Raw genomic sequence first — 12,693 nt, 5'->3', positions numbered from 1 at the left:
AGAGAAATAAAACCAAGCTGGACCATTGTGTGATAACACCATGGGCCCTGTGTAAAACACAGCTATGATAGAACACAACCATTGGGGTGATTCAGCCCTATGGCAGATTATTTTTCCCACCAGAATTGTCCATCTTGTTTCACTGGTCTGTGTGTCTGTCTACATGGAAGTCTCTGCAAATTCAACAACGTATGAAAAGGTCGACCTGGTTCAGACTTAGTGTATCTGGGTCCTATGAAAAATTGAGGTCATCTGTTCTCCCCTAATGACCAATGAGTGTGAACTGAGTCCTTTTTAGGCAAGTATATCAGGGAGGTAAAACCACACCTTCCTAGTGATGCAGCCCTATCGGTGGTCTTGTGTTCATACCTGGGGTGGTTCTGACTGGGGTTCTCTCCTGTTCCAGATCTTGGTACTGGAGTCTGTCCCTGACATCAACCTCCTGGATTACCTGCCTGAAATCCTGGATGGACTCTTTCAGATCCTGGGGGACAGCAGCAAGGAGATCCGCAGGACGTGAGTCCCCCACCTTTTCTGTCCTCTCCTCATCTCTGTGGGTTCATTTCCAGATGGCCAGATGGGTAGAATCGCAGGCCAGAGCTGGGTAGTCACTGGTTAGATCTGCACTTTTTTTTAGCCAGTTAGTTTTCACCTCATTTTGCTGTGATCAAGAAACGACTGTTGGAGACGGTCCAAGTGACATTTTGGGAACCGTGATAGAGCAACAGAAACGTTTGGTTCATCGACACAAACTGGAACTGTGAGTTTGCTTGGGGTGCTGTGGCTGGGTAGAGAGGGAGAGCGCAAGTTTGGTTTCTTCAGGAACACATAACATGACATTTTTCCTCAACCAAACAATACAATGGCACATCGAAGGTAGACCTGTACCTCCGCACAAAGTGCAATCAAAAATCAGCTAATGACAGTTTTTATGTGTTAGTGAATGGAAAAAGGTGTATAGAAACGGATTCGTCATTTGTGTATGTTAGCAGTTTAACTGTTGTTGCTAGCTAATTGCATTTTCATTGGATGACCTTGAAAAATAAAAATAAAAAATAACTTTCCAATACAGTAATTGTCAGCTCATGTATATTTGTCTTTAGAGGGCCTGAAGTTTAGCACAGGATTGATACTGTTTATTGTGCATTTGTTGTACCGGTTGGTTAAACAGAATAATGAAAAATAGGTAATGTATTTTGGCAATATAATTACTTACATCAAAGTATTGCCTCCAAGCCATGAGTCATGCCTTAAGAAATGATCTGTTTTAACGTATGTATTAGTCTGCTCTACCACAATCAAGATAGTTAAACTTTAAATTAATTGACCAAAAAAGCACACATGATGCGTATTGCGTAATTAAGCTGTATGTTGGTTTTTTCCTTCCCCAAAGCTGCGCAGGCGCAGCGATAAAGCGCGCGAAAGTTTTTTTTTTTTTTTAATGACGCAGTTTGTTTCCGCGCGCGAGTTTTCCCGCGTGCGTGTTCTATTACTGACAAAAATGGTCTCCCAAAAGATGAGTTATTCTCTCATTTTAAAATGTGGACCGCTCCTTTACTCTGAATGTAAAAGCGGAAGATAAAGAAGCAGCCAGGCAGCGAGACTTACGGAGTCTTTTTGAACGGTTGCAAATTGTGGGGGGGAAAAAAGGCCGCAGGAGATGTGCTGTCGGCCGAACGAGAGATGGCGAGAGACGGCGTTAAAATGGAGAAAAGTGCATTTCCAGTTAAAGTGCTCGGTAAATCCATGTCTATAACGTGATAACGATACGGTTTCCTCATTATTTAGTGACTATAAACGGCCTTTAAGTTTAGTAGTTGAGGCAGCAAAATCGCCATGTTTGTTTGACACCTGCGTGGATCCCGCTAACTTCTTTTATTTTAAAAGCCAAGTACGAAGCTGAAAGATGTGATTTTTTTTTGTGTATATCTGCTTTGCAGAGCAATTTGGCCCGTCTGGATTAGCACTGAATTTGAGATCGTTTGGGTTTCAGCGGTGTGGTTACCGAAGCAAATTAGATGTAGCAAAGATGGCGGAACAGGGAAAATGACGCAGTGGCGCAACAAAGGGAGGAAGACGAATGTGGGCAAAATATAATGGGTATTCGAAGCGGATTAAAATTACTCGAAGCTTTAACGACATTCATTTAATCATGGAAGCTGATCTTACAATTAATAAAGGTAAGTTTTCCCCTCCATGATACCCAAAGTCGGGGTGGTGGAATTTTATTACAGTAATTTCACATTTTGAATCCATGCGTTTCACACATGCGCAGGAAGCTGCTAGATGTATATACCGTCTGAATTTCAGTTCACCTCAACTTTAGAACTTACATTTGCACATAAATGTATGGCCGGGGATTTAGCCTAGCTGCTAAGGATCCGTCTTTTCCCTTTTCATTGCGTAAGTGGTTACTGATACGAAGGGCTAGTTACTTTGTTACACTGAATGTACCTTTTGATCACAGCCGGCGTATAAACTTGAGCGAGATTTGTTTGAGATGAGATGCAAGTGCGATATGCGTGAATCTGGCGCCTTACTAACGTAAATCAGTGATGCGCCATTTGCATGGGCTTATGGTGGGGCAGCTGCATTCGGTGTCTGTCGCTACCAGTAATCAATCATCCCTTTCCTGTGCAGTTAACCCTCTCCTGTATGATTAACACGCTGGTCTCATGTTACTTTGCTTTGTTCTCACTTGTGTGATTAACTCACTCATATGAGATAAGCCCCCACCCTTTATGAACACTTTTGTCATGTGATTGTCTGTTTCAGTGTGAGTACCTCTCCTCACTTTTGAATAGCCCTCTTACATTTGTTTAACCCTCCTCCCTACAGTGTAACACCGATTGTTTCCCTAACGTGTGCATGATTAAATCTTCTCTGTACTTGCTGCTGTCCTCTGGTGGGGTTGTGTCCCTGTTGCTTCAGTTGGGAGAGCTAAGTACTGAGCTCTGCTGCTCTTTTTTCCTCAGGTGCGAGGTTGTTCTGGGGGAGTTCCTCAAGGAGATTAAGAAGACCCCCTCCAGTGTGAAGTTCGCAGAGATGGCCAACATCCTGGTCATCCACTGCCAGGTCTCTGACGAGTCCAAACTCAGTGAGTATCCATGTGTCTTTGGAATTTTATTTGCTGATAGATACAGTAGGACGTAAGCACATGTCATGTTTTTAACTCCGGTGTAGATCTTTAATTTCAAGTTTTGTTGCGATTTTGATGGTGTGTTTGGGCAGAAGTGAGCTAAACCATGTGCTCTGCTTGCTTCAGTTGTGATCAGCAGGATTTTTTGAATTGTAGAGCAGACGGCAAACTGAGCTGGTGGACTGAAGAAAAAAGCAGAGAGGCAGGAGAAATCATCAGCGATGTTGTAAAGCCTACGCTTCTCAGAATCTTATACACTCTCTCAGGGCTCTTATACCATATTAAAGTAATTAAACCAGTAAATAACAAAAAGCTTACCTAAAACTGCCATGTAACAACCTCCGGAAACCAGTACTGTAAGTTAATGAGTTGACAGGTGTTTGATGAGCGTTGACTTGGTGAAGAACGTTATCTAACATCGTAGTGGACCCACTCTGTTTCACGAGGGCACACTCAGTGGACTCTTCACCGAGTTGAGATAAACCTCTTGTTAGACATGCAGAGGGACACCTCACTTTCCAGTCACTGTCTCTTTCTCCCCTTATGTCTCCTTCTCTCAGATGCGTTGAAGTGATCAAGGGTTAGAGGGTATACTACATTCTACAGGGAAATCATATTTCCTGTTTCCTGTATGAAATGATTTATGGTTTGTTAGGAAGGTCAGGAAGATGTAAATGCCCTGTTTCATTGGAGTGAAATTTTGTCTGGATTAATGGATTTCATTCATAACTGGTGTTCAGTTGCTATACTTTGTTGTGCTGTAATAATTTTATAAGATGCAACCAGTGAAGCTGCAATAATTTAAAATTAATGTACATTTACATTTTTTCACTTGGCAGATGTGACCCATGGAAAAGAGGGTATAAAATTAAAGACTAATGGACTAATGGTGGAAAGGCAGACCATATCTAAACACGTGTGTCGATCAATCACACAGTTATTTAACACTGTAAAAACTAACTCCGCTGTGAAAATACAAAAGAGCTACCATACATTTCAACACCAAACGCAACAGCACCCTGGGAGAATGTGTAGTTGGACATGTTCGCATTGTGCATCTTTTATGTGGCCTGCAGGAAAGGCTTGCTCGGGCTGTGTTTCCTAGCATTGCTATCTGCCTTGCATCAGTCAGCATTTACATGTGATCCATTTCTACAGCAGGATAGTTGGCAATCCAGTTTAGACCAGACACCCTGGTGAAGGGGGTGACAGTTTCTCCGTTTGTCTCTCTTACCCCCCCCCCCCCCCAGCGAACGACCTGATCCAGCTAACGGCGATGACATGGATGAGGGAGTTCATCCAGCTGGCGGGGCGCGTGGTGCTGCCCTACTCCTCTGGCATCCTGACGGCCGTGCTGCCCTGCCTGTCCTACGACGACCGCAAAAAGAGTATCCTTCCCTCAGCCGCGCTGTGATCAAACCTGCCTTTAAAATGTGATTATCTCACTCTTAGTGTCTGACTCCTCATCAGCTTCGGTTGAAGGTCCTCACTGCTTCTTGGCCCTTTTCAGTGATCAAGGTTGGCGTCCTTAACCCCTCCCTCCCCAGGCACTAAAGAGGCTGCCAGCGCCTGTAACCACAGTCTGATGAAGCTGGTGACGCCTGAGGATGATGAGGAAGAGGAAGGGCAGACCAGCGAGACCCCGACTCGGGAGGAGAGCCCGCCGAAGACCCAAGACGAGCTCGACAGTGAGTGTCCTGTTAGGGTTCTCTTATTGGCTGGTTTGAGGGGGAGGGAGTATGATGTCATTGGGGTTTTCGTGCTGTGTGTAGTGATGGTAACTGTGAAGAGAGTCCAGCGTGGTATCCATTGTCATACAGCAACCTTTGTAGATTCAGATACCTGTGATGCGTTCTTATGCACCTGGGTCATTGTTCAGTGGTTTGAGCAAACATCAACAGGTTCGTGTGAAGTGTGGCAGAAATGAATACTCTTGGAGCATATAAGTTCAGTTTTTTAAAAGCGGTATTAGATCTTTGCTATATTTTGGGGGCTAAGCACTAGTACATATGTTTGTTCAATCTTCATTGCAAACTCTTTCCAGTGTAATATGTTGGTGGGATCATACATGATGTGATGGTTACCATGATGGAACACATGGTTAGCTCATGGATTTTTCCTTCTCAGCCCCTTGTAGACCTCTGTGTGCCTGTCACAGGGTTTAGAAGTGACAGCCTAAGCTTGGATGCCATACTCCTGGATGTTACAGACTCTTGCCTGCATATGAATTTTGTTTGAATGGGTTCTCTATTCGTGAGAAAGGGAAGTCATGGCAGCGTCACTTACCGTGCTGGCACCTGCAGTCCTGCCTGTGTTCCCGTTTATGGGGTTTGGGGGGGGCGGGGGTGGGGGTGAAGGGGGGGGGGGGGGGGGCAGACGCATAAAGCTCTCCTCCGGCCAGCTCTCAGTTCCATTTGTCCCTCATTGGCAGCTTGAAGGCGGAGCGAAAGGGTTTGGAGCTGGGTAAGAGCCATGGAGAGAGGCAGTGTGATCCATTTCACACTCCCCCCCAGGAGGTTAATGACTGTGCTGCCACTGTAGCGTTTGTTTGCTTGCCTCTGCCACGCTTCATGCCGATTGGTCTTGGTTCTTTCCCTGGGAAGCCTATTGAACAATCTCTGTACTCCTGCAGTAATTTAAGATGAGACTCTGCTGAAGGACGCTTGTGTAGCCTTTTCTGTTTCTGTCTAGCTGGTGCTCGGGAGAGCGTTTCACAGCAGATGGTAAAGAGAGATGAGCAGCACTAAGGACGTACTCACACTAGGCCCGGTCGCCTTGTACCGTGCCCGAGCACGACTGTCCCCCCTCCCCACTCCCCCGCTGGTCTGCGCTCACATTGCGCTTAACGTTCCGGGCCCGAGCACGCTTGCGTCATCACGATGCAACTTTTTGTGTTGAAGAAAAGCGCTCTCGCGCAGCACAATGTAGTTCATGACTGTACTTACTTTGTGGCATATTTGGAGTGACACACGGCCCTCTCAAATGCCTTATGGATTTATCGATTAAGCAACGCAGCGATTTTCATTTAATCGTACTGCACGTAAGATTTTTACGGAGGCAGCTGAGGGTTCAGTCATTATGCTAAGGGACAGACTGTTACGGGTATGCCACATGACATCAGGTAAAGGGTGCAGGGGGTTATGGGTCATGTGACGTCAGGGTCATGGGTGCACGAAGGTATGCACCTCAGGTAATTTAAATGTCTATGGCGGCAAGCAGTCGTCGGGGAATTAGTGAGTACCAGCGTGGTATATTGTGCGAACATAGTAGTTTTCTCACTTAGTGTTTAAGTGCAACTCTATGTATAAAGTTGGTGAGACGGTGGTGCATTTTTGTCGCATTTATTTTCTAGTTTTGTTTTGTTGTTTTGGGTAGGACGGTGGAGCCGGTCCGACGGTCTATTGCAGGCTGGCCGGTCCCCACCGTTTTATTTCATTCTTTTGCGCACCGATCTCCAGAACAGCTCTTTTCTCTACTCCACATTACCTTCTTCCCTCTCTCAAACCACTCTGTGTAAAACTCCTGTGCACTGCTATCTCTCCACCTATCTTTTCTCTGACCCCTATAAATACTGTTCAGCCAGTTAAAACTACGACGCCCTCGCCACTGCGTCGTCTGCCCGGCTGGACCAAACGGAAGAGCGAGTAGCCGGGCTGTTGTACTTTTATGTGCGGAGTATTTATCCTGCCAACTGCCCTGTGACTGCCTGTAGTCACCTTTGGCAGGAGTCTGGCTGCAACACAGACCAATATTCTGTGTCAGATTACAGTAGCCTAATCACAGTAATGTTAGCTAATGTTAACCAGTTAGGGCTACTACAACAAGCATCTTCTATAACTGCTTGGATAGTACACTTTTCAATTCATTCGAGAATATTTGGGTTAATAACAGGTCTGGTTCTCACTTTATTGATGAACGTGAATTGTAGTCTGCAAGTAAAGCATTCCTCCCTCAATGTCAGCTGCCTCCGTAAAAATCTTCTTATACGTGCAGCATGATTATCTGAAAATCGCTGCGTTGCATAATCGATGCTAACTGGCTGGGGAGCTAACGTTAGCTATCTAGCCATAGATTTGACAAACATAGCTAGTTAGCTAACAGGCTACTTATCTGAACGACTGTTGAAGACTAGCTACTTAAACAGGTTGGCTGCTTACTTTGTGATACTCTGATTAAGCCCCTGACAACAGCAGTGCTTACATCGCCACGTAAAGTATGGTGTTTTATTTCACTTGCTAGTAATCAAGCTAATCAGTTATTTTTAGGTATAGATCTACAGAACGAACCAATCGAATTTTGGAGGTAGCCAGCTTGTTATATTTAAGGAAGTCTGCTGCCTAATCAAATGATGGTTTAAAGGAGTTATTATTACTGGGCGTGTAACTAGCAGATATCCAGCTTACTGTTGCTATAATGAATATATTTATTAAATGGGACAGTCGCATCATTGACGTCTTGTTCGAGTTCTGTGCACGGTTAGCGGCCACGCTGATGTGTACCGTGCGCGAGTCCAACTGAACCGTGCCCGAGCCCACCTCTTCAAGCGGGCCCGGGCACGGTTTAGCGTACTGTGTCCGGAGCGATCATACTAGTCAAACGAAGCGGACTTTGGGGGTCAAACGTGCTCAGGCACAGTACGGATTGCCTAGTGTGAGTACACGCTAAGCCCTCTCTGACTGCACAGAGCTCCCGGGTTTGCTGCTGTTTGGTTCAGTACTCTGTGTGCAGTGGATTGACCATGGCTCTTGTGGTTACTTCTGAAAATAAGTTGTTTGGCTGTAGTACAGCGAACCTCATGGGGGTTTTTACAGAAATGGGGAAGCCGGAAGGTGGAAGTTTCTTTAAAAAGGGGGCGCATGCATTGGCCGGGAATCGAACCCGGGCCTCCCGCGTGGCAGGCGAGAATTCTACCACTGAACCACCAATGCTGAGCTGAGGTCTGTTCTCCGCCCGTCAGCTGTGAAGAAGCAGCTGGACAGGAGGGGTGTGCCACATCACCCAAGCGCTGAGGGGGCGGGGCGGGTGGGGAGAGGTGCTCGCTGAGAGGGTGTTCATCCAATCTCAGCACGGGCCACAGAGAGAGGGATATGGGGAGGAATTTGGACAGGGGGGAGAGGGAGAACTTTGCTCGCATGCTGTCTCTCTTCGTCACATACCATCTGCCTGCTTCCTCTCGTGCCTCTGCTGTAACTCTCTTCCACTGCAGAAGCGGGACAGAGCAGGAAATGCAAATGAGCGAGTTTGTATCTGTCATGCGATTGAAAGATCTCCCCTCGTCCTGTAACACGTTTGTCAAACAGGAAAGTCTGTTCCTGTCATCTTGCGAAATAAAGGTGTTTGATATGAGTAGGTATGGATTGCCTTGTAGACTTTATATCTGTCACAGAACTCTCAGGGGGCTGTCTTATTTCCCCACTCTGAGAGAATAATACCTTCAGTCCACTTTTTTCATTTTACAGGTGCTCATTGGTAGAGTGACTTGCAAAGCAAGGCAGTTATATAATGTTAGTGTTTTTTGAGATTTGTAAGCAAAGTGCAATCTTGAAATCTCTCTATCCTACTTTGTGTTATTTGAATATTTAAGTTTGTCACTACAGCTCTTTACACGGCTCACAATACAGTCAGGGAAAAGGCTGCGGACAGGCTGACCTCTTGTTCTCTGAAAATTTCTACGGTAAATTTTGTGCAGGGTTTTAAAACACCGTGACGTGGGAGGCCGATAAAAGCTGTGAGCTCATTGCTGTCTCTGAAACTATCAGTGTCAATATAGAGATACAGACATACATTGAATGTATGAGCGGTATGTGTGAGTAACTTGTTTGAGGGAGTCTGCTGTGTTTATGCACTGAAATCTTTTTTGAGATTATATTTGCTAAATTATTGTTTTGAGGGCAGGTGGTTATTCATTATTGATACTTTCTTGTGTCTTGTGGTCAGTGCTTGTTTGTTCTCCAATGCTGTGAATAAAACGGTGATGTAAAGTTCTACCAGTTGTATTGCTTCACTAATATAATTACAGCATAAATTTGCTGTAAGAACTTTTTGCAGGTATTGGGACAGAGTTGCACTTTGATTTGTGACAATGTAAAAGGAAGTTGCTTTCCTCTGAAAAACACTGCTCATGGTTCTTTTATGAAACACAGTGTTCTTGGATTGGGCAAGTTAAACAGTCATGGAACAGTATTGGGGGGGGGGGGGGGAAGAAAAGTGTTAGGACGTTACTTGGGATACAGAATATGACATGACATGATGACAAAAGCGGAGGGGAAAAGGTTCGTTGCATTGGCCGGGAATCGAACCCGGGCCTCCCGCGTGGCAGGCGAGAATTCTACCACTGAACCACCAATGCTTGGGTGAGTGGGGAAAGATAGGGTGAGTGAACAGGATCTTGTTGAAGAAGAAAAGGTGTGTGAATCTGTCACATGGTGGTGGTGTAGTCAAGTCACTTACCCTCAAGACCAAGTCATTACACTGCATTGTATTGCATGCATTTAGCAGACTCTGTTATCCAGAGCCACTTCCAGTTCAAGAGCACAGATGTGTGTCCATCCAAGTTACGTCAGCAACAGCAAGTCTAAGCCTGATTTACCAGTAAATGAAATGAAGATCGTGACTGAAGCCGGACATGAGATCTAGTCCTGGGTTCGAGTGCTGCATTGTCACACGGTGTTTCCTTCCACTCTGTGGGGTTTATGGTGATTCACTGTGCAGTGTTTTAGCTTATGTTTGTTGTTTGACATGCCATTCGTTCCAGCAATGCATTTTTATTGGTAGGAATGGAACATACATGGAAGGGTTCAGGTTTTGTGCTTTCTTTCTCTGTAAAACTCCTCCGTCTCTGTCACCTACTTTCAGACGCTTTCGGGGAATCATGTGACTGCTTGCAAGCACGCGCTCTCTCACCCCTCCCCCCCCTTCCCTGAAAGGCACACTCTCTCACTGTTCCCTCCTCCGATGGCTCTGTCCATTACAGTGCTGTCTTAGCTCCTCCCTCCTCTCATCTGATTGGTTGATGTGTTATATGGAGTGAGGTTTCAGTTTCAGGGCTGCTTATGAGCTGTAGGGAGAAGCAGAATGAATAGCTTAGCATTGGTGGTTCAGTGGTAGAATTCTCGCCTGCCACGCGGGAGGCCCGGGTTCGATTCCCGGCCAATGCATGCAATGTTTTTTTCAGGAGTTAGTGTACCAAGAAGGAGCAAAGGTACACGGTGAACGACTGAATTCAGACAACGTATGGTGTTTGTAAAGTCAGTGTGTGTTCAACCAAGCAGAGCTGTCATTCTGATTTTTCCTGTATGTCTTTCAGTTAAGTGGGTGATAAGTACTGCCTGTCACAGAAGTTCTGCTTTGGCTTTGTATTAAAAATCAGACAGGAGAAAAACCATGGTCAAAAGGGAGAAGTTATCAGGTTTTACTCCCAGCTTGTGAGACTAGAGATAAAGGAGAAAATTGTGGAGTATTGGGAAGGCAGATAAGTCATCTGTTATGCCATCTGCCTCTTTTGCCACTTTTTGTAGGAGTGGGGTCCCAACTGAAATAACTATAATATGGTTAGGTGCAGAAAGACTTGCCTTTCATAGTCATACATAGTACATATCAGTAACTTGGAAATTTTGTGCATTTATTTTAGAAGCTGGGTTTGTGAAATCTATTATGTGGGCATGAGCAGTTTTGAGCACAGTGTACGGTGTTGAACGTTCTCGTAATGTGAGCCTGGCTGTCTGTTACATTGTCATACTGCTCACTCACACAGTCCCCCTCCCGTCCCCCGGCATACACACTCACTGTGATCTGCCTCTAGCCCCTCCCACCAGCTTCTGATTGGTGGCTTTGTGAGGCGGGATTAGGTTTCACATGCTGCAGATCGCTCAAGTGCCGTGCGAGGAATGCATTGAATGTGCTTCGCATTGGTGGTTCAGTGGTAGAATTCTCGCCTGCCACGCGGGAGGCCCGGGTTCGATTCCCGGCCAATGCATGCAATCCTTTTTATTTTATACTTTTTTGTTGCGTATGCTGTGCTTAGTTTTGTCCAATGTCCAATTTATGGACATTCAAGTGTTGCCTTAATGAAGTTCATTTTTTCAACCCGGAAATGAATTCTCAGTTACATGTAGAATGATTTTTACATGTGATACTTGAAAGGTAGAGTGAAATACAGCAGGAGATGATGTAAAACCCCCAATTCATAACAATTCTTGGGATACACATCTGCCCTAACCTTTACCAAAAAAAACCCTAAAAAAATATTTGAATGTATTTCTGAATTTCTTTCTTTCTTTCCTTAGAGCTTCTTTCTGACCTGATTGAAGCTACTAGCTTGCTTGCTACATGCCTACCACCCGCATGCATCAAGTTAATGCCTGTACCACAGCATCGTGCAGCGCTGTTGCTAAGTTACCGAGTGCTTGCTCAAGGACCTGCGCTTCCTTGCGCTGATTGTCAGAGCATTTAGGATTTACAGCATGTTTTTGCAGTATAGACATGATGTCACAAGTGATAACTTATATAAAGGAATTTCCACATCCATATGAAGTCTGGCAGTGTAGGTATGTGCCTGTGTGAGTCTCTGGATAAGAGTGTCTGCTAAAGGACTGTAATGTAATGTGGAAGTGATGATGCATTGTAGATTGAGACTGTGGTGTGATTTCTACCTCTGGTGGCTGGGAATATTGGGAATATTTCAGTAGCATGTATTAGTAGTAATATTGGTAGTAATATTGTGTTCAATGAGGATAGCGCTGAAAACTAGCAACAAAAGATAACTTCTGGATATTCCTCCTGGATAACTTATCATTTGTAGCTATACTGAAGTGCACTGTGTGGTAGTCAGTGGTAGCTTTACTTATCAGCATTGCCGTTGAATGTGGCTAACTTTGGGGTGCTGTTTATAAGTTGTTCTGGGTGAGAGTATTTGCCAAGTGGTTAAACTGAAACTGTAATTATGTTAATTATTCACGTGTGACAAGTACACATCCAACAGTATACTGGACATTTTGTTGTAATGGTAGCATTTAGCAGATTTGTGTTTTTAAAGATGGAGGGGAGAATTAGTATTATAAAATGGCTCCTTTGTATTGGTAGCTTTTAGGCTGTAGCAAGCAGGTGAGCTAGCAAGTGTGTGTGTGCATAGTGGCAGGACATTTTGTGGTGTGTTGTCCTGCACTGCAAAGAGGCGGTCTCATAGTATTTATCTCACTAACCTGGTTTTATTTCTAGCTAGCTGGCTAGTTAGCTGCCTTACATTAAACGTTGTTGCCTGGTGTGCTTCCAGGCAACATGAAATGGTTGCCAAACCTCTTGGTCAGTGAAATTTGAAGTGTGTCTTGCTTTGGTGCACCACTAGATTGGGAATGACTACAACATAATTCATTTCTGGGTTAAAAAACTGAAGTAAATTGAAGTTCTTTTTCAGGAATTGAATGTTTGACAAAATCTCGTGTAGCAAATGGGACAAAAGGACAGAAAAGAAAAGGGTGAGATGCATTGGCCGGGAATCGAACCCGGGCCTCCCGCGTGGCAGGCGAGAATTCTACCACTGAACCACCAATGCTTGG

General features: G+C 44.9%; 1 protein-coding gene and 5 non-coding genes across 6 annotated transcripts in view; 3 read left to right on the top strand and 3 right to left on the bottom strand.

Annotated features, from left to right (window-relative positions):
- vac14 (vac14 homolog (S. cerevisiae)) overlaps window positions 1–12,693 on the top strand; it is a 77,366-nt gene that overhangs the window by 4,984 nt on the left and 59,689 nt on the right. Inside the window, exons 7-10 of the mRNA XM_036544575.1 lie at window positions 407–516; window positions 2,976–3,097; window positions 4,390–4,527; window positions 4,687–4,827. Of these exons, the coding sequence (XP_036400468.1) occupies window positions 407–516; window positions 2,976–3,097; window positions 4,390–4,527; window positions 4,687–4,827 (511 nt within the window). The remainder of the gene's footprint in view (window positions 1–406; window positions 517–2,975; window positions 3,098–4,389; window positions 4,528–4,686; window positions 4,828–12,693) is intronic.
- Window positions 7,997–8,067, bottom strand: trnag-gcc. Its single transcript has one exon. It is a non-coding gene; the product is annotated as a tRNA-Gly (tRNA).
- trnag-gcc lies at window positions 9,418–9,488 on the bottom strand. Its single transcript has one exon. It is a non-coding gene; the product is annotated as a tRNA-Gly (tRNA).
- On the top strand, window positions 10,226–10,296 carry trnag-gcc. Its single transcript has one exon. It is a non-coding gene; the product is annotated as a tRNA-Gly (tRNA).
- On the top strand, window positions 11,044–11,114 carry trnag-gcc. The gene has a single exon. It is a non-coding gene; the product is annotated as a tRNA-Gly (tRNA).
- Window positions 12,619–12,689, bottom strand: trnag-gcc. The gene has a single exon. It is a non-coding gene; the product is annotated as a tRNA-Gly (tRNA).

This window comes from Megalops cyprinoides, chromosome 13 (genome assembly GCF_013368585.1).
Source record: "Megalops cyprinoides isolate fMegCyp1 chromosome 13, fMegCyp1.pri, whole genome shotgun sequence".
Classification (NCBI taxonomy): domain Eukaryota; kingdom Metazoa; phylum Chordata; class Actinopteri; order Elopiformes; family Megalopidae; genus Megalops; species Megalops cyprinoides.
This window is presented reverse-complemented; position numbering and strand designations above follow the sequence as displayed.